Here is a 22,118-nt window from a genome sequence, read left to right as displayed (position 1 = left end):
GTATTACAGTGAGGGTCCTGGAGTGGTAACTTGGATCAGCAGAATGATTTCCATATCACCTGTCTAACAAAGGGCAGAATCGACACTTCCCTAGACCTGTCTAAGCAAACACAAAGAGCAGGAATGCACCCATTTGCCCAAACTTAGAATTTCTTCTATTGTCTGATTAGATCTTGGCCTGAGTATATCTTTAAGAGAGACTTCCCACACTGGTTGAGGAAGTATGAGAAGGGGAAAAACCTTGGTCCTAATACAATAATTAGTTATTTAATACAAGAGAGAATTAATAATTTCTTGGGGCAGCTAGGTGGCACAGTGGATAAAGCACCAGCCCTGGATTCAGGAGAACCTGAGTTCAAATCCAGCCTCAGACACTTGACACTTATTAGCTATGTGACCCTGGGCAAGTCACTTAACCCTCATTGCCCCACCAAAAAACCTCCAAAACAAAAACAAACAAAAAAAGAAATAATCATTTCTCACACTTCCATCTACTCTGTATTTATCTTATATACACTTGTTTATGTATATGTTGTCTCCCCAATTAAAATGTAAACTCCTTGAGACAGGGACTGTTTTTATCTTTCTTTGTATCCCCAGCTCTTATCACAATAATAAATGTTGTTTGATTGGTTGATTAATTCAGATAGAAGAACCTTCCCTGACTCTTGCTACTCCTGCCCCCCCCCCCTATTCTTCACTTCTCAGAGGATGAAGTCTACCTACCTAGTCAAACACAGTTACAGGAGTATATTATGATGGACTATGGATTCATCTTTAAGGGACATGAAAACTGGATTACCCCATGGCCTTGGAACTATGGACAGGTAATATCATAATGTGCAATGACATCTAGTCTAAGAGTTTTCCAGGAGTGGTCTGAAAACTCCTGGAAAACAACGAGGGTCTTCCAGATGGACCATGACCTGGCCTAAAATGTAAGCATGGAATATAGAGGATGATATATAGATGATATATTATATATGTCATGAGCCTCAACTGGGCAGATCCCACGGTATTATTGACTGAAGCTTTCCCACAATGAAGAATGGGAAGGAGATTATAGGTACAAAGGTGGGAAATTCTTGTGCAGGTATGGGCAGAATTGTCTTTCAAACAAGTATAAGATCAAAAATTTGAGTTTTGAGAGGCAGTGTGCTACAGAGGAAAGAAAACTGGCTTTGTAGTCAGACCTGAGTTCAAATTTCACCTTTAATGTTTATTAGCTGTGTGACAATGGATAGGTCACTAAATCTCTCTGAGTTTTAGTTTCTTCATTTTTAAAATGAAGGGACTGAACTAGGTAATCTCTAAGGTACTTCCTAGCTTTAGATCTATGAGCCTGTGAATCAGGGTTAGGGATCAGGGAGCTGAAGGGTTAGAAGGTGACTAGCAAAGACAGAGTCAAAACTAGAATCACCACAGAAATCTGGTGGGGTTAATGAGGTCTAATATCTGGTTTGTAGTTCCTATTTCATTAAAACTTGACTCTCCCCTGTGGGCATTATTTCCTGTATAGCCTTCTGCAATAAAGGATTTCCATTGTTGAATTTCCCAGGAGAAAATAATGAAATACTATTCTTCCTTTCATCTTCACTATGTCTATCTGTGGAACCGCCATCCACCCACTTGTATTTGAAAACTTAAGACTTTTTTGAGTCTTTTATTCTACTTTACTACCAATATCCAACCAGTTACCAAGTCCTGTTCATTGTACCATCATTTCTTTTTTTATTTTTATTTTTATTTTTGTTTTGTTTTGTTTTTAATGAGGCAATTGGGGTTAAGTGACTTGCCCAGGGTCACACAGCTAGTAAGTGTTAAGTGTCTGAGGCCAGATTTGAACTCAGGTACTTCTGACTCCAGGGCCCGTGCTCTATCCACTGCGCCACCTAGCTGCCCCCATCATTTCTTATATCCATTCTTTTATATCTGTTCACACCACCATTATTCTAGTACATTTCCGGATATCACCTACCTGGAATAATGTAATAGCCTCTTAACAGATCAGACCCCTTCCACCCTCTTCCCCCTCCTATCCATCCTTCATACCCCTACCAGAATAGTCTTTCTCATCTATGGATCTGCTCATGTTGCTCTCATTTGCAAGCATCTTTAGTAGCTATCTATTGTCTATCCAGGCAGCTGGGTGGTGCAGTGGGTAGAGCACTGGGCTTGGAATCAGGAAGACTCATCTTCCTGAATTCAAGTCTGACCTCAGACACTTACTAGTTGCATAACCCTGGGCAAGTCCCTTAACCCTGTTTGCCTCAGTTTCCTCTTCTATAAAATGAGCTAGAGAAAGAAATGGCAAACCACTCCAGTATCTTTGCCAAGAAAATCCCAAATGGGGTTATGAAAAGTAGGGCATGATTGAACAATAACAACTCGACTCCAAGACCAGTACTTTTTTGTATTATATATTATATACATATATGTTATACATAATTTTCTATTATTCTATTATAGCACCCTGAGTTTTATTGTATTATGTTATATTATATTATATTGCATCAATAACCCATGTATCAATATTTAAGTGTTTTCTAATTGTTCTGTGCATTAGTTTTGGCTTTCCATCTGGACTATATGAGCTCCTTGAGGGAGAGGATCTACATTAAATGCATCTTTGTATTCCCCAGAATGCCAAACACAGTGTCGATACATAAGAAGTGTTCATTAGTTGGACTATGTGGCCTCTGAGGTGCTTTCCAACTCTAACTCAGTCTATGATTCAATGATCCTAAGTATTTTTGCATCAATTGGCATATATAATGATATATTTATTTATTCATTCATTCAAAAAATATTTATTAATTTCCCACCATGTGCAGGGCACTGATAGGAGATAGGACTTAGGAATACAAAGATAAAAACTGTCCCTGCCTTCAAGGAGTATATGTTCTAAGGAGTCAGACTATGCATAGATTAAATAAATACAAAATACATGCAAGTAAATACAAAGTGATTTCATAGGCAAAGAATATTAATAACTGGGGTAGATGGAGATCAGGAAAGGCCTTGTGTAGTAGATGACCCTTGAACTGAGCCTTGCAGGGAGCTAGGGATTCCAAGTAGCAGAAGTGAGAAGGGAGAACATTCTAGGCAGGTGGAGAGCCTATGCTAGGTCATGGGTGTGTTAGATACAATGCCCTGTATCAGGAAGAGCAAGTAGTCCAGTTTGGACAGAACATAGAATGTATAAGTGAGAGTAAGGTGAAATCGGTCTAGAAAGATAGGCTTTGGATATCAAGCAGAAGAGGTTGTATCTTATCCTAGAAGCAATAGGGAGCCTCTGAAGCTTCTTGAGCAGGGGAGTAAAATAGCATATAAACTTCTTTTGAGAATTTAGAAAATCTTGCTTTTCTATTTGTATCTCCAGTTCTTTGCACATACTCAGTACTAATAAATGCCTTTTACTCACTCATTAAATATTAATTTAGCAATTCTGGCATATTGGTTCCTTCTTGAGATGAAAAATATCTCTCTAGGAGCCTGTGCCAGTGGGTTTAAAGATAAGAACCAGCCTCCTTTTCCCCTCATCTCTTCACTTTTTTCCTTTGAAATCCCTGGAAAGTTTGAAGATGACATTATAGACATCTGCTTCGAGATTCTGGACAGAAACCTGAACTTCTTAAACAATCCCTCCAAGGACTATTCCCAGAGAAACAGCGTTATGTATATCTGTAGGGTGGTGAGTGCTATGGTAAGGAAGAAATCAGTTATTCTCCTTCCTCTCACAGAATTGTCTAAGTTTTCCCACCATCATTCAAAAGTCGAATGTGTCCTTTCCAGATCAACAGCAATGATGACAGTGGGGTGCTACAGGGGAACTGGAGTGAGGATTACTCCAGAGGAGTCAACCCTTTGGAATGGAATGGTAGTGTCACCATCCTGAGACAGTGGCATGCCACCGGGGGCCAGCCCGTGAGATATGGGCAGTGCTGGGTCTTTGCAGCTGTGATGTGCACAGGTAGGAACCTTCTACCCCAGAGAGGGCTAAACAGACTTGTAGGCATGTCCTACACTACACGGCTAGGTATGTAGTAAAGGATTAGTTCATTTTAGAATTATTGAATTATTTTCATGATGTGAATATATTAGAATGTTAGTTCCTTGTTCTTCCATTGATTTATTCATTTATTTGACAAAGTTTAACATTTTTTCTCCAGGGAAATTTGACTGTTTTTTCCTATACTCAGAGTACTCTGGTGAGGTTGTTAAGCACTATGTTAATTACAATTAGGAAGCAAATTGAATATATTACACTGAGGTTTTGTTGCTGTATTATTTTGCCTGATGATGACAACCTCCTGCCTCCTCTCTAGAGCACCTTTATTATTCTTATATTCATTATTCTTTCCTAAACTCTGCGAACTCATCTTTTGTTTTGTTTTGTTTTATGAGGCAATTGGGGTTAAGTGACTTGCTCAGGGTCACACAGCTAATAAGTGTCAAGTGTCTAAGGCTGGATTTGAACTCAGGTCCTCCTGACTCCAGGGCCAGTGCTCTAGCCATTGCACCACCTTGCTGCGTCTGAACTCATCTTTCTTAACGCCTCTAGCTTCCTTAATAATTATGTAGGGGGTAGGAGGGTTGCTGGCTAATGCAGAGCTCAGTTCTTGGACTCCATGCAGCATGCTCTGCCTGATATCAGTCCATCAGGAAGCTTGGTGAGTCTGCTTCCAGAAGTGGGTGATGGAGAAATAGTCTTTTACTTCCCTGCTTCAGAAGACACAGTGATAATCTCTGATACCCATTCACCTAAGATCAGGAAGTATTAGACACAAAAAAAGACAGAAGAAACAGAGATGGTTATGGTTTCATGATCACATGGCTGCCCGCTGGGGAGATAAGAAGATAATACCATAGTGACTACTATTTCTATCCCCACCCAGAGCAGTTCTTGCCTTATTCTCTACCAGGGGAGAAAGACAGAGACAGAGACAGAGACCTAGAGACATAGAGAAAGAGAGACAGGGAGAAAGAGAGACAGAGAGACAGAGAGAATATGAATTCCCCAGCTTGGGCCTTTTGCATTCTCTTTCACTCTAGCTTAGTGCCCAATTAAAAGGTTTTTCATCACCTTGCAGTAAGCCTATAGGACATAGTAAGGGAGTTCTTGCTTATAAATGGGGCAGCTAGGTGCAGTGAATAGAGCACTGGCCCTGGAGTCAGGAAAATCTGAGTTCAAATTTGGCCTCAGACACTTACTAGCTGTGTGACCCTGGGCAAGTCATTAGCCCTTATTTGCATCAGTTCCTCATCTGTAAAATGGGGACATATTGGAGAAGGAAATAGAAAACCACTCTAGTATCTTTGCCAAGAAAACTTCATGGACTTTGTCATGTAGAGTCAGACAGTGCTGAACAACAACTTCCTTATGCTCTGAAATGAAGAGGTAACAGCCACCCCCTCCATCATGCCCTTCCAAAAGCAAGCTCACCAAGCTACCCCACAGGTTACCCCTATTGTGCTCCCACTGACCAGTTCATTACTCCTTCTTCTTCTTCTTCTTCTTCTTCTTCTTCTTCTTCTTCTTCTTCTTCTTCTTCTTCTTCTTCTTCTTCTTCTTCTTCTTCTGGGGCAATGAGGGTTAAGTGACTTGCCCAGGGTCACACAGCTAGTAAGTGTGAAGTGTCTGAGGCTGATTTTGAACTCAGGTCCTCCTGAATCCAGGACCAGTGCTTTATCCACTGTGCCACAGTTCATTACTTCTAACAATGACCTTTTAGGTCTTAGGGCAATTTGCATAAAGAATGTGTCTCTTGTGGAAGAACAAGTAACTCAGATGGAACATAGAGTGTATGAGGCAGAGTGTTGTAAAATTAGTCCAGAAAGAAGGCTCTCCGGTCTGTCTGTCTGTCTTTCGATTACTTTGGGAACATAGAAATCTGGGACACAGATGGGCTCCTTTCTCTTCTGGTAGCTGGAGCAGAGCAGTTTCTAGGACAGGGAGATGGGCCTTCCCTGAGGCCCTGACATGGGGAGGGCATGAATAACACTTGCAGCATAAAAACAAGGATGCTTAGTGCTTTGTTTAGCAAGATGAATTAGTTAATGCAGGAAGCTGCCAGATGGTGTTTCTCCCATAGCCAATCCCCAGGTGAGTTTCTCTATCCAACCTCTGCCCTGTTCTCCCTATCCGTAACAGCAGTCTCCCCAGCAACTGCCCCAGTGTCCCAGGAGAAATAGATTTGGGGAGGGGAAGGGGTTGGAGTTTGTATCTTTGCTCAGGCAGCAGAAATTGCTCTTTGTAGAAGGGCTTGGTATGCAAGCAAGCTGTGACACCAATACCCATTGGGAAGCTGCAAAATGACAGCCCTCAACTTGTGTGTCCCAGAGATACACAGCAGTGTAGACAGAGAGTAAGAGAAAAGGGGACACCATTTCCAGAGCCATATTCCAAGCTGCTACAGTAATTGGTAGCGTGGGCATAAAAATCCCACAGAAATGCCAAGGGGAATGGAAAGACACAGAAACAAACAAGTGCGCAGAAGGGTCTATTTTACTACCTGTGTGACCCCAGGCAAATCACCCAAAGGTGGGGTTTTAGCTGGGAGTTGAAAGAAGCTAGAGAAGGCAGGAGCCAGACATGAGGAGGAAGAATATTTGAGGCATGGGGGACAGCCAGTGAAAATGTCCAGAGATGGAGTATCTCGTGTGAGGAACAGAAATGAATCCTGAGTCCTCTTCACGTTTGGCTGCTCCAGCCCTACCAATCATTAGCGCTGGCTAACCCCCTTCTATCTAATTTTTTGGGGGGAGGGGGCGGGGCAATGGAGGTTAAGTGACTTGCCCAGGGTCACACAGCTAGTAAGTGTCAAATGTCTGAGGCTGTATTTGAACTCAGGTATTCCTGAATCCAGAGTTGGTGCTTTATCCATTGCACCACCTAGCTGCCCCCCCTTCTATCTAATTTTGACGATCTTGCTCCCAGCATTCCTAAAGTCTCAAAATAGAATTGATTTCACTGACCAGACATTTTTGCTATGTAACAATAGCTGGCCTCTTCCTGCTACAAGGTGAGTCTTTTTTACCTTTTTTTGATTTCCTCTTTCCTTCTGTCTGTCTCAGAGAATGAGATAATCCTACTGCTTGCCAAGATTAACCTTTGATCACCTATACCCTCGATCCCATCCTGCTACAATGTCCTCCACTCCATTAAGCATTGCCATCCCACCTGACGATGCAATCAAAGGATCCCTGGGCCTTGCCATCTGCCCCACTGAAGACCCCTTAGGATTTCTGAGCTTTTCCATGTACCTTGCAGCTGAACTTTCTTAAGTGTGTTGTCTCCCCCAACTAGAGAGTTAGCTCCTTGAGAGAAGAGACTGTTTTGCTTTCAGCTCAATTTAATCAGTCAACAAGTATTTATTAAGGGCTTATTACATGCCACAGGGCAACTAGGATGGCAGTGGATAGACTTCTGGTCCTGGAATCAGAAAGATTCATCTTCAAGAGCTCAAATCTAGCCTTAGATATTTACTAGCCTTGTGACCTTGGGCAAGTCACTTAACCCTGTTTGCCTCCATTTTGTCATCTGTCAAATGAACTGGAGAAGGAAATGGCAAATGATTTCAGTATCTCTGCCAAGAAAACCCCAAATGGGGTCCTGAAGAGTCAGACACAACTGAAAAATGACTGAACAGCTATATGCCAGGCATTGTGCTTAGGACTGGGGATACAAAAAAAAAAAAGACAAAAACACAGTACCTGCCCTCAGGAAGCCTAAATTCTAGAACAAACAAAACCCTTCTCTCATCTCTCTATCCTATGCAGTTTGGTAATTCTACTATGAATGGGTTACAATTGATAGAAATAGAAAAGGTTCACAGGAAGAGGAAAAGCTCATGAAGCCTTTAGTTGGTACATGCTTTGATATTCTAGAAAAGTATAGACACATTAGTCCTTTGCTAGAACACATTTTTTTTGGGGGGGGTGATTATTTTCTCTTGGACAGTGGCCTTTGATATAAAAAAAGTCCCCCCCCCCCATTTCAATACCATATTCTATCTTTTGCTGCCAACATCTGGAGGTGGGAGGGAGTGTGAACAGGTACCCCAGCAAGTGCCCATCTGAATGCTTATTGTGATTTTTACCCTTCTTACTACCTGAGAATCAGAATCTGCAAGTCTGAACCAAATAGTCCAACTTTAAATGAACTCAGTTCCTACCAACTCTTTTCATTCTCTCCAGTGATGCGATGTTTGGGAGTTCCAACCCGAGTGATCACCAATTTCCGATCCGCACATAATACAGATGGCAACCTGACTGTTGACATGTTCTATGACAAACATGCAGAGATGATGCCGTGGGAGAGGAGAGATAAAATATGGTAAGTCAGATTATTGAGAACTCTTGTATTTTGTCTAGGAAAGGAGTTGGGCACTGTTCGATTTGGACCAAATTCCATTCTTGACTTGATTTTCCAATCTAGTTTTCTGGGTTCTATATTGAACCACAGATTTGGTCCAGCATGTGACATATGGGGAGAACTTCACAAAAAGAGATTGGAAATCCATGGGGAGAGTAGGACCCATAGTCAGTTCCAAAAGGATAACGTTACAGATGAAAGGCAGAATTTACTAGCTGAGTAATTAGATAAGTTGTTTAACTTTTCCCTGCCTCAATTTCCTTATATTTCAAATGAGAGGCTGGAATCAGTGGCCTCTAAGATTCCTTCCAGCTCTAAATATATAATCTTCTGATCATCTCCCTTTTGTCCTTCTGCTTCATTGTTGGGGCTGTTTTCTTTAGTGTCATCTCTACTTATATCTTGCTTGACTGGCTTTTTTCTCTAGTTCTTCCCTTTGTTCAATCCCTTCTTTTGGTTGTTTTTCTCCAAGATGAAGGTTAATATCTCAAGATCTAGGGGGTCCCTTTGTTTTTTTTTTTCTGATACTAAAATATTTTCACAAATGATAGGTCTGTGGGAGAATCAATATTCATTTATATTCCAGGGTAAAAGGAAATTAAGAATATTAATCAAACTAGGAACTTAGGTCATTGTCTATATGAATTTGTCCTTGTGAGCTAGCCACATGGGTGGGAACAGTTCTCTCTGTTCGACAGCAGAGGGCGCTGATTCCTCACGTCACAATACCATTTGACTTGGATAGGGTGGCATTAAAAAGCAACAATTTCTTTTAAAATATGACGTCTTTTTAAAAAATTCTGGACTTAACAAATGTCAAGTAAAAATAATATTTCCATACACGTAGGAGAACAGAAAAATAAGATTTTTACATGAAACCTGAATATTACATACTGCTTGCTTTTCTTTTTAAATATAATAAAAATAATATAGTTATATATGCTAACATATGTATGTATGTATGTATGTGTGTGTGTATCTATTGCTTAAAGGATTGCAAAGTGCTTTGCTGGTATTACCTTATTTTATCTTCCCAATAACCCTAGGAGGTAGGTGCTATTATTATCCCCATTCTACTGTTGAGGAAACTGAGGGAGACAGAGGTTAGGTGACTTCCTCAGGGTCACAAAGCTAGTAAGCATAGGAGGCCAGATTTAGCTTGACTGTAGGTCTAGCGCCATAGTAATAATAATTAATAAATACAATGTGTAACTTTCAAAACTGATCTGCTTGCCTATAACTTTTTCTGTTCTTCCTTCTGTACATTTTAAAAGTCTCCATGACTCTCTCTTTTTTTCTTTCTTTTCTGGTGGGGAGGGGAGTCTACTCTGTCTTTAATGTCTTTTTTTCCTTCACCCTTCCCATTCCAATAGAAGAAAATAAAAGAAAAGCTATACACTTGTAACAGATATGCATAGTCACACAAAACACATTCCCATATTGGCCATATCTGAAAAGCATGTCTTATTCTGAATCTTGGATAAAAGGCAGTTAATTTCTTTCTTTCTTTTCTTCTTTCTTTCTTTCTGTTTCTTCTTCTTCTTTTTTTTTTTTTTAAGGGCAATGAGGGTTAAGTGACTTACCCAGGGTCACATAGCTAGTAAGTGTTAAGTGTCTGAAGCCAGATTTGAACTCAGGTATTCCTGAATCCAGGGCCGGTGCTTTATCCACTACACCACCCAGCTGCCTCTTCTTCTTCTTCTTCTTCTTCTTCTTCTTCTTCTTCTTCTTCTTCTTCTTCTTCTTCTTCTTCTTCTTCTTCTTCTTCTTCTTCTTCTTCTTCTTCTTCTTCTTCTTCTCCTTCTCCTTCTCCTTCTCCTTCTCCTTCTCCTTCTCCTTCTCCTTCTCCTTCTTCTCCTCCTCCTCCTCCTCCTCCTCCTCCTCCTCCTTCTTCTTCTTCTCCACCCATTCCCTATGAACTATGGGCCCTGTTGGGTTCATATGGTCCTCCATAACCACCTTGCTGTTCTGTTGCATGTCAACGCTGAGTGTACTTTCTCATTTCTCAGGAACTTCCATGTCTGGAATGAATGCTGGATGACCAGAAAAGATCTCCCACCTGGATATGATGGATGGCAGGTCCTGGACCCAACTCCCCAAGAAACCAGTAGAGGTAAGTAAGCCATCACTGTAAGAGACCTGGAGCTTGGCCTTCAAGTCCCACATGGATGATTAACCAAAGGAATAGACTCTTCAAAGCAAAAAACAGCTTCTCCCCCTCTCCCTTTCATTCTCTAACATCACCCACTCTTCCCTCCTGGCCTACCCCTACCAATACCAGTCTGCTTCTCCTCTTTCCTCCGTGTTGGGAAGTGAGACAGAGAGGGGCATCGAGGCAGGTGGTAAGAACAGAGAGGGTAGGAACTGAGGTTGAAGTCAGACGGCAGAGTTTGCGGGGGAGCCAGGTAAAAGATCGTTTGGTTTATGGTTTCAGAGTCACCGGGGCTTAGAATGCTGAAATGATTTGTCCTTAGGTCACATAGTGAGGGGGTTTTAACATCAGTGCAGTGTTCTACCCACTTAGCCACACAGCCTTTCTAATGGTTCCCATTTATATAGTTCCTAATAGTTTAGAAAATATATTCCTCGCTATAATGATGTGAGATAGATAGTACAAGTACTTTTCCCATTTTACAGATGGGGAAAACAGAGGAAAGAGAGGTGAAATGCCTAGCCAAGGTTACAATCTGTGACTCCCTTTTCTGGCTCTGCTTTGATTATTGGGTCCACCATCTGGACCCACTGTCAGTTTGTCCTTCTAGTAGTCATTCTTTGAAGGATGTTTTCTCCCTGCTCTTTCCCCCTATCATACTAACCCCCCAGTTGGACAGCATGGCTGCTCTCCTGTGTCTCTCTCCCCACCCCCAATCTTCCTTAGGGGTATTCTGCTGCGGGCCAGCTTCTGTCAGAGCTGTCAAAGAAGGGGACATCCAGCTAGCCTATGATACCCCTTTCGTGTTCGCTGAGGTGAATGCGGATGAAGTGATCTGGCTCCAGGACAATGGCCAAGTGAAAGAGATCCTTTCCCACAACACCAACTCCATTGGGAAAAAGATAAGCACCAAGATGGTGGGCTCCGACAAACGCCAGGATATCACCAACTCCTACAAGTACCCAGAAGGTACATGGGGCTCTTGGAAATTGTGGGAGCAGGTCCCTTATATATTTTTTTGTTTTTGTTTAGTTTGGCGGGGCAGTGAGGTTAAGTGACTTTCCCAGGGTCACACAGCTAGTAAGTGTCAAGTGTCTGAGGCTGGATTTGAACTCGGGTCCTCCTGAATCCAGGGCCAATGCTTTATCCACTGCACCACCTAGCTGCTCAGGGTCCCTTATGTTTTCAATTGTGAAAGCTCACTTAGTTTTCCTACTTCATGCCATCCTTCATGGTGGCCATTGATGGAATTCCTTACATATGTACTTCATTCATATGGGCAGGTAGGTGTTGAAGTGGATAGAGTGTCAGGCTGAGAGTCAGGAAGACCTGAGTCCAAATCTGACCTCAGATGCTTACTATCTGTGTGACCCTGGGCAAGTCATTTACCCCTGTTTGCTTCAGTTTCCTCATCTGTAAAATTAGACTAGCACAGTGCCTGCAATATAGTAGACACTAAATAAATGCTTGCTGTAATTCAATGATATACATATATAGATATGTATGTAAATATAGATATACAAATACCTATATATAACTATATGTGTTTGTATCTATGTAGTTATATGGACATATATTTATATAGATGTATATATATACACATAAGTATAATTATATATATGCATATATGTATATTGATATATAGGTATGTTGTTGATGTTCAGTTGTTTTAGTCTTATCGACTCTTTGTGACCCCATATGGGGTTTTCTTGACAAAGATACTGGAGAGGTTTGCCATTTCCTTCTCCAGCTCAGTTTTACAGATAAGGAACTGAGGCAAACTGTTAAGTGACTTGCCCAGCATCATACAGCTAGTGAGTATCTGAGGCCAGATTTGAACTCTAGATTTGAAGATTAGTCTTCCTGATTCCAAACCCAATGTTCTATCTACCTAGCTGCCCAGTATACATACATATATACATTATATACACACACACACATACATACACAAAATACCCATACATGTATATGCCTATGTAGGTATATCTGCATAAATATACCTACATATAGACATAGATACAGTTAGTCTGCAAAATAAATAAATATCAATATCACTCCTTACTTTCCCAGGGTAGGGTTGTCTTAAAAGTGTTTTTCAGGGGGCAGCTAGGTGGTGCAGTGGATAAAGCATTGGCCCTGGATTCAGGAGGACCCGAGTTCAAATCCAGCCTCAGACACTTGACACTTACTAGCTGTGTGACCCTGGGCAAATCACTTAACCCTCATTGCCCACCAAAAAAAAAAGTGTTTTCCCCCATCTCTTCCTTTTTTAGTGTGGCCTTGCTAACATAACAATTACATGTACAATTTAGACAGTTGAATAAAATGTTATATAAAAGCCCTCAAGTATCTTCTTCAAGACCAGCCTAATATACCAATATACCATGGAGCTGTGCATGGAGCACAGGAGAAAAGGAGCAGCTGTTAAGGTCAATTTATATCATATTCTGCCAAGTTTTGGTCTGGGATAATTTTGTGGGTCTGGCGTCTTTTAATCTGAGGTTCAATTTGAAAATTATCAGTTCTTTCAACATTTCTTTCATGTTAGTGAAGGAGTGTAATTAGAGAAGAAAATAGCAAACCACTTCAGTATCTTTGCCAAGAAAATCCCAAAGTGGGTCACAAAGAGTCAGACACAACTGAATGGTAGGATTTCTAGACAAGGAATTCGATACAGAGTAATTTATATTTCTAATTTATAATATAACCATTTATAATCATTATTATATATGGTGTATAATTATTATATAGTATAGATAATTATTCTATATTACACATATAATTATATATAAGTATATTTATAATTTCCAACATAACCATTTATAATTATTATATAATATATAATATATAATCATTATATGGTATAGGTAATTATTATATATTGTACATACAAGTCTATATCATATATTTACCATTTATAATATAACAATTTATAATGATTATTATAATATATAGCTGTCATTGTGATATATAATTATTACATTATTCTACCATTTATAATAATATTATATATCATGTTACTGCCATGTGATATATAATTATTACACATCAAGACAATTATTCTATATGACACCTATAATTGTATGACCATTTATAATGATGCTATATAATATGTGATTATCATGTTATGTATAATTATTACATAGCATAGATAATTATTCTATATTATACATATAATTATATATTATAAGTATATTTATAATTTATAATTTTTCACCAAATTTATGTATAGGGACTTCCCAGTGAAGAACTTCCTTTATCACTTGCAAATTCTGCAATTCAGAGTCTTTGAAGGACTTGCCTGGGGACTGACAGATTAAAATCAAGGGTCACACAGCCCATATTTCACAAGTGGGACCTGAACTTGGGTCTTCCTCACTCTGAGGTTACTAGTGCTCCAACCCCTACACCATCCAGTGTCTTGTAGTTCAAGATTTGCCCCTCTCGTTTTCCTCCCTCCCACCAGCCTCAGCCCGGGCAGCTCCCACTGGGCTGAATATATAGGCCTAGGAGGGAGCTTGACTTGTGTTAATAGTTTGCCCAGCTCTGGTCAATAAGCCTCAGGAGGAGGGAAAAAAAAAGGAAGGGGCAGAATGAGTCAATCCTGCCTGGTGCCTCTGTCTGGCACTTCTTTGCAGAACCAATATGAATCCTCTACTTTGTTACTATATTGGGGAGGTACAGTTATTACTCTATGAACTGTGTGATCTGCTTCCCTGATATTTTGGTAATGTTGTCTCCTTCTTATCAGTTTTTTTCACATAGTTATTAATCATTTCTAAGACTTGTCCTTTGATACATTCATTATTTAGGATTTTGTTATTAAATCTCCTTTTAGGGCTATTGTGCTGCTTGAATTGATATGATTGGCATTGCCAGTGCAAGTCAGAAATTTACAGGACATTCTAGCAAAGTTCTATCTGTCAGGTTATTGGTTGGTATAAAATCAATTTATGAGATAAAATGCAACTATGAGGAGACACCACAGCCATAGTTTGATTAGTTTGCACAATGGCAACACAAAGAAAACAAATGTGTCAATCTAGGAAATAGGTAGAATCATAGATCTTGTAATACAATATTCCTTTATATTAAAATAAAAATTTATTCAGCTATTCTGTAATCATTAGAGTGTTTACATTTTCTTTTTGTTATAGAGTATCTACAAATAATTTTATATAGATAGGTTCACTTTTCTCTCTATTTTTTTTTGAACATGCATTTAGAAAATTAGAAAGTCGATCAATAAAGCCAAATTAAGAACAAAAGAGGAAATCATCAAAATTAGAGAGAAATAGATTTTTTTTTTTTAGTGAGGCAATTGGGGTTAAGTGACTTGCCCAGGGTCACACAGCTAGTTAAGTGTTAAGTGTCCGAGGCTGTATTTGAACTCAGGTACTCCTGACTCCAGGGCCGGTGCTCTATCCATTGTGCCATCTAGTTGCCCTGAGAAATAGATTTTTAAATTCTCACAAAAATACTATAATCAATGATCAAAAAAAATCATTCCTGGGGCAGCTAGGTGGCGCAGTGGATAGAGCACCGGCCCTGAAGTCAGGAATATCTGGGTTCAAATCCAGCCTCAGACACTTAACACTTACTAGCTGTGTGACCCTGGGCAAGTCACTTAACCCCAATTGCCTCACCCCCCCCCCAAAAATCATTCCTTATTGAGATTAATACCAGGGATACAGGGTAGGTCTAACATTATGAAAATCAAGATCACAATCATATTAAAAACAGAACCAATATCGCATTTTGAATGCCTATTAGGATGCACATGAGGGGCAGCTAGGTGGCGCAGTGGATAAAGCACCAGCCCTGGATTCAGGAGGACCTGAGTCCAAATCTGGCCTCAGACAATTGACACTTACTAGCTGTGTGACCCTGGGCAAGTCACTTAACCCTCATAGCCCCACAAAAAGAGAGAGAGAGAGAGAGAGAGAGAGAGAGAGAGAGAGAGAGAGAGAGAGAGAGAGAGAGAGAGGGGATGCACATGATTAAATATACATTTTTTTCTAAATCCAACCTGCACTTTTACATCTTAGCAACTCAAAATTGTTATTGAAAATATTAGAAGCTGCAATGGCATGCTTCAGTGTCACCGTGACCTGGGATCTGAGTTTGTTAAACCCTGGATTATTTTTCACTCAGGAGATGCCTTAAAGTCAGGGAGGGAAGCTGCTGGTGAAGAGAGGTTAGACCTTGTATACTGAATGAGCCCAAGGAGGAAGAGTCAAGGGTGTGTTGGAGCCAGCTTTTTCCAACCCCTGTTTGTTAAATTTGGGGTGTGAACATTGGTACCTTGAAAATTGGCAATTACTACAAAGCAGGGGTTGAGTTATTGTTTTTTAATGATTTAATATTTTATTTTTTGCCAATTACATACAAAAACAATTTTTAACATTCATTAAAAGAAAATTTGAGTTCTGAATTCTCCCCCTCTCTCCCCCATCAATAAGGCGAGCAATTTGTTATAGGTTATATATATGCAGTGCTACAAAGCATATTGCCACGTTAATTGTCTAGACGTAAAGTGATGAAGAAAATATTAATAATGCAGAATAAACCTGAAAGTGTGTCAGGTATACTTTTTTTTATTCCTGGAGAGATAGTTGTTAAACATTTACCAGCTATCTAAAGTCCCCACATTCTGAGACGGGGAGACTACTGAGAGGGATTGGGCGTGTGCTATATTTTAAGAAGCTGCTGGGGTTTCAGACAATCTCTGAGGCAGGAGGAAGGAAGAGAGGTTTGAGGGTCTTGTAGTAGGAAGGGGCAAGCCTGGACCATTGGGTCCTTAGCACAGTTTCCAACACCATCTCTCTTTCCTCCTCTTCCCCTACAGGATCTGCGGAAGAACGGTCTGTGTTCATGAAGGCTTCTCGAATATTGCTGGGTCCAACTGGGTCTTCTTACCCCTACATGGAACGGATGCGGACAGCCTGGTTCCAGGAAAAACCAGTCAAGCTGCAGCTGAGGCTGTCCAGGACCCCCGAATGGGGCCAGGACTTAGAATTTTTCCTGAGGGCCAGGAGGCTTCAGGGCTCGGAGATAGGAATTAAGCAGCTCCTGCTGCACGTGTGGCTTAGTGCCCAAGCCCTGCTCCATGGGGGCAATGCTCAGACCCCACTCTGGAGGGACCAACTGAGCTTCAGCCTGGTCCAAGGGGAGGGTGAGTATGGGTGTGGACCCCAGGAAGGGCCCAGTTGGTATGGGACAGAAGGGCCTGAGAGGTGGAGACTGCCCAAGAGAAAACTGAGTGACTGTTTCCCCTGGAAGACTATATCCAAATCTACATGGGGTGCTCTAGAGCCATAGACCAGTGGGTGACATACAGAGACTTACACAAGGCGTCTGAATGACAGGTACAGAATCTGCACAGTCTTCTGCCAAATGACTTTCTGACATACCTCCCCATGGGTTAACACATGAAGAGAACCAACATGAGTTCTCAGCATCGTGACATCGCAGCCAAAACAGCTCGCTTCCTCTTGGGTTGCATTAAGAGAAGCCTAGTTTCCAGGCATAAAGAAATGGTGGTCCCTCTGTCCTCTACCCTGGTTGGACACATCAGCAATGCTGTGTTCAGTTCTGGGTTCTATAGTATGGGAAGGACACTGACTGAAAAACATCCAGAGGAGGGCAGCCAAGATATCATTGTTGTTGTTATTGGTTTTTTTGTTGCTGTTGCTGCTGCTGCTGCTATTGTTGTCATTGAGTCATTTTAGTCATATCCAATTCTTCATGACCCATTTGGGGACTTCTCGGCAAACATAATGGAGTGGTTTGCCATTTCCCTCTCTACCTCAAACAGAGTTAAGTGACTTGTCCAGGCTCACAAGTGTCTGAGATCAGATTTGAACTCAGATCTTCCTGGTCACCTAGCTGCCCAACATGCTAAGTCCGTGCCATATAAGGATCAGTCTTAGGAAATGGAGATGTCTGACCTGGAGAAAAGAACACTATGGGGGCAGCTAGGTGGCACAGTGGATAGAGTACTGGCCCTGGAAGTCAGGAGTACCTGAGTTCAAATCCGGCCTCAGACACTTAACACTCACTAGCTGTGTGACCCTGGGCAAGTCACTTAACCCCAATTTGCCTCACTTAAAAAAAAAAAAAGAACACTATGAGATACATGATAGCTATGTTCAAGTATTTGGGGGGCTACTGTGCAAAAGAGGGATGATATTGGTTCTGTTTGACTCCAGGAAGTAAAACCAGGAGCATGGAAGTTACAAAGAGGGAAAAGTAGGCTTGATGTCTAGAAAAATGTCCTAACCATTAGAGTCATTGAAAAAGTGAAATTGGCTGCCTTGGGAGGCAGAGGGCCCCTCTTCACTGGAAATCTTTAAGGAGAGGTTGGATGGTCACTTGCATTATAATAGTGGAGATTCTTTTCAAGTATGGGTTGGTCTAGATGGTGACTAAGGTCCCTTCTAGCTCCAAAATCCTGTGCCAGTCTATACATGTTAGCAGGTAATATGGTGTACATGTGGTATACAGCCATGTACACATTATGACATGTTTAAAACACACATAGCTCATTCCATTCATTCAGTAAGCTTTTTTTTTTTGGTGTGGGGCAATGAGAGTTAAGTGACTTGCCCAGGGTCACACAGCTAGTAAGTGTCAAGTGTCTGAGGCCAGATTTGAACTCAGGTCCTCCTGAATCCAGGGCTGGTGCTTTATCCACTGCATCACCTAGCTGCCCTCAATAAGCATTTATTAAGTGCCTATGGTGTGAAATGCACAACTAGCAGAGATGCAAAAACAGATAAGATATAGTTCTTGCCCTTGGCACACTTACAATCTAGTAGCTGCATATTATAGCAAACCCAAGAAGATAAACACACAGCTAAAATATGCTGAGACACACACTCCAAAGACTCAAGATTTTCCTCAGCTGTGGCTTTTGGGTCTTGTCTACAGAGAAAGAGTTGCTGCTAACCCTGCCCTTCACCCACTACAAGGACCAGATAAGCGATGAAAAACTGATCCGCCTGTCGGGGGTTGTGGAAATTGAGCAGACAAGGAGGAAGCTACTGGTGATCAAAGACATCTCCTTGGAGCTGCCCCACTTGACCATTGAGGTGAGGTTCAGGGCCAGGAAAGGTAACTTTTGGGCCAAAACAGGGATCTCCCCTTCCTTACATCCATTTCTTTTTGTGAAGATTTTCTTTCCTCCCCTTGCCCTAAAAATACCCTTCTTTCCCCCCTTCTTCCTTGCCTTTGCATTCTATTCACTCCATAATTCATCTTTGTGTACTAAACTTGGCTCTTCTATTAGCAAATCATTCAACACATGTTGATTCCCTGCTTTCTCTGAGGTCATACATATGCTTGGACAGTTCCCCAGCGCCTTAAATCATTTGGCCACCTTGAGGCAATTTCTACCTTGGCAGAATGAGGTGACCAACCCAAATGATGACAGCCAACATGATTAGAGGAGCAGCGGTCAGAGTCCTCAGCACTGATCCAAGTCTGATGCCAAGACCATCATGCAGCAGCCACAGAGCCCTTATCACCATGAGATATTGACTATAGTGCAAATGATCCTCACTTCTAGTCAGCAATTCATTTGGTGTTCTGTGGATGATTTATATATTGACTCTGGAGTCCAAAAAGCTGTTTCAAGTCCGATTCTGTCCAATTTGTACGCAAAGGAGGCCTGGATTTTCCCATTCCAGTCCCAGAGGGCACTTAACGTGCAACCACCCTGTTGCAAATGGAGAGGAGAAACCCCAGGTTTTCAGGTCAAGTTAGAGTATAACCGAAATATAGCTTGGGGTGGTTAGCCATGCTGGTCAGAGCATGGTCCAGATGAGTTTAAAGCAGCCAACTCCAGCCCTACACAGACAGGTTAGTTTCACAAATAGAGAGCCCCTGGTCCATAGCCACAGGCTAACTTACCCAGAGCCAACCGTGTCTTTGGATATGTATCGTGGATCATTAGAGACATTGAGTAAAGGAGTATGGAATGGATAGCACAAAATCATCCCCACTATTGGAAGAATAACTAGAAGTACATGTTCTACCGGTAGTGGGACCATAGCATTATCTCTGTACTCCAAAGTCAGCACATTTGTTTACCCTAAATACAAAAAAAAAATTTCACTCAGTTCCAGATTTCCCCTAAAGACAATATTTACTCTTCTAAACAACAGGGCCTGTGTGTTGCAAAGCCTGTAGGTGAGGAGAGATGGATGGTGTGTAGGTATAAGATTTACAAAAAGAGATAATGGGAGGGGGGCAGCTAGGTGGTAGCTAGGTGGCACAGTGGATAAAGCACCGGCCTTGGATTCAGGAGGACCTGAGTTCAAATCCGGCCTCAGACACTTGACACTTACTAGCTGTGTGACCCTGGGCAAGTCACTTAACCCTCTTTCCCCCACCAGAGAGAGAGAGAGAGAGAGAGAGAGAGAGAGAGAGAGAGAGAGAGAGAGAGAGAGAGAGAATGAAGACAAATACTTTCAAATTCTCCTTCTCTAGGTTTTTGGGCGGGCAGTGGTGGACAAGAAACTAAAAGTCACCATCAGCTTCACCAATAATCAGAATGAACCACTTCAGAACTGTGTATTGGTGCTGGAAGGGAGTGGCTTGATTGAAGGACAGATGACAATTAAGTAAGTAAAGCTGGGCACAGAGTCGGCTGGGTCCCTTTTGAGAGGCAGTGGAGTTAAAGGGGAAAGCGCAATCAATCAATCAATCAATCAATCAGAAAGTACATATTAAGTACCTGTTATGTACCAGACACTGTGTTAGATGCAGGGGATACAAAAAGAAGCAAAAGACAATCCCTGCCCTCAAGGAGTTTACAATTTAATGGAGTCCTGGATTTGTGGTTGGAAGACCTGGGTTCAGATTCCAGTTTTGCTTCTTATCAGCTGTAGGACCTCTGTGGACTTTAATTTTCTCATGTATAAAAAGAAAAAAAGCAAGCTCAGTGGTCCCTAAGGTCTCGTCCAGATTTAAATCTTAGGATCTTTCCTTAGGTTCCCCCCTGGGATTTTTAATTTTTAATTTTTTTTGCTCTTAAATGGAGGAAACATGTTCGTATTGCGTCTCTTTCTGCACTGGACTCCCTTCACTTCATTGTTTTCAGTCTTGGCATCAAGAGTGTAGGTGGAGCTCACCTGGGGCTGCTGGGGGTTCTCCTAGCTGGGAAAGGGGGAAGCTACATGCCACCTCTGTCTTTAAGACAGCAACTGGGAGGGAGGTAGAAGAGAGAGAAAGCAAATACTTATTCATTGAAAAAGATAAAATAAAACAAGCCAACACACATTTATCAGGTGCTTACTATGGATAAAAAAAAATGGCAGAACAGTGCCTGTCCTTAAGCTGCTTACAGTCTAACGGGGGAGACAACATGGAAACAACCAAATACAGGAAAGATCTATGCAGAGTAAATAGGGGGGCAGGTAGGTGGCACAGTGGATAAAGCACCAGCCCTGGATTCAGGAGGACCCGAGTTCAAATTCAGCCTCAGACACTTGACACTTACTAGCTATGTGACCCTGGGCAAGTCACTTAACTCTCATTGCCGGGCAAAGAAAAAAAAGGGGGGACAGAGTAAATAGGAGGTAATGTTAGAGGGAAAGTGGGGGAATGATATTTTTTAAAGACACTAATTGGCAGTCTCTGCTTCCCTTTCTGATATCTAGCCTGGGCACCTTACAGGCTGGAGACACCATCCAAGCCGAGGTAGACCTATTCCCCACCAAAGAGGGATCCAGGCAACTTCAAGTGCTGGTCAATTGCAAGGAGGTCAAGGAGATCAAAGGCTACAAGGACATCTTTGTAGCCTCAGCCAGCTCACCCTGAGCGCTCTTCTCATCTGGGTCCCTTTTGTCTGTTACCACCGGCCCCACCCTACCTTGTCTGTCCTCTCTTTTCTTGGGCATGGAATGAGATTCCTGTTAGACACTCTGCCCTTTGGGAGTGGGCAATAAAGACTTATTTATTTATAATCCAAATGTTTTCCTGTGTGTGCTGATGACTCGCCTGTTGCTATTGGCCGATCATTTGGGGGCCATTGCCAACCACCTCACCTGCCCCTCCCTACTCATCTACTCACTCAAAGGTCCCAACAGGAAAAAAAAAAAACCAATCACCTCCCCCTCAATCCTCACCCCAGTTGGCCAAAGTAGGATGACTTTTTAAAAATCTCCCTTCTACTTCCTATCTTCCTCCTTCTGGGAGATAAAGACTATGTCTTGTTTCTCTTTAATTCCACTCAGCCTCCAGCCTAGAACAAAGCCTTTGCAGGGCAGGCACAGAGCCCAGGGCTGCGGTATCTGGTCCCGGCCTCTGCCTTCCCAGCAGAGCGGGCGCCCCTGGGTTGCTATGGTGACGAGCCTGCAGTTGCTGAGCAGAAGAGCCTCTACTCTTGACTATGGGCAGGTAGGGGCATATTCTCTCCCAGAATCTGGCATGGGACTGACTAGGTGGAAGAGAAAACACTGGAGATGAATAGGATACTCTTCTTTCTGTACACAAAAGGGTGAATTGCTAGAGGAAGATAAAGAGAAGCATCAGCTATTCTATGGGCACTTCACTGTCTCATCATGGCTTAGATCTGGCCTCTGA

General features: G+C 41.7%; 1 protein-coding gene across 1 annotated transcript in view; it reads left to right on the top strand.

Annotated features, from left to right (window-relative positions):
* The window catches only part of TGM7 (transglutaminase 7), a 65,077-nt gene extending 43,671 nt beyond the window's left edge, over positions 1–21,406 (top strand). Inside the window, exons 5-14 of the mRNA XM_043980567.1 lie at positions 709–827; positions 3,578–3,706; positions 3,796–3,973; positions 8,200–8,338; positions 10,387–10,490; positions 11,256–11,498; positions 16,378–16,704; positions 18,462–18,622; positions 20,022–20,155; positions 21,194–21,406. Coding sequence (XP_043836502.1) covers positions 709–827; positions 3,578–3,706; positions 3,796–3,973; positions 8,200–8,338; positions 10,387–10,490; positions 11,256–11,498; positions 16,378–16,704; positions 18,462–18,622; positions 20,022–20,155; positions 21,194–21,353 — 1,694 coding nt within the window. The 3' untranslated portion in view covers positions 21,354–21,406. The remainder of the gene's footprint in view (positions 1–708; positions 828–3,577; positions 3,707–3,795; positions 3,974–8,199; positions 8,339–10,386; positions 10,491–11,255; positions 11,499–16,377; positions 16,705–18,461; positions 18,623–20,021; positions 20,156–21,193) is intronic.
* Positions 21,407–22,118: the final 712 nt, after the last annotated feature.

This window comes from Dromiciops gliroides, chromosome 2 (assembly GCF_019393635.1).
Source record: "Dromiciops gliroides isolate mDroGli1 chromosome 2, mDroGli1.pri, whole genome shotgun sequence".
NCBI lineage: Eukaryota > Metazoa > Chordata > Mammalia > Microbiotheria > Microbiotheriidae > Dromiciops > Dromiciops gliroides.
This window is presented reverse-complemented; position numbering and strand designations above follow the sequence as displayed.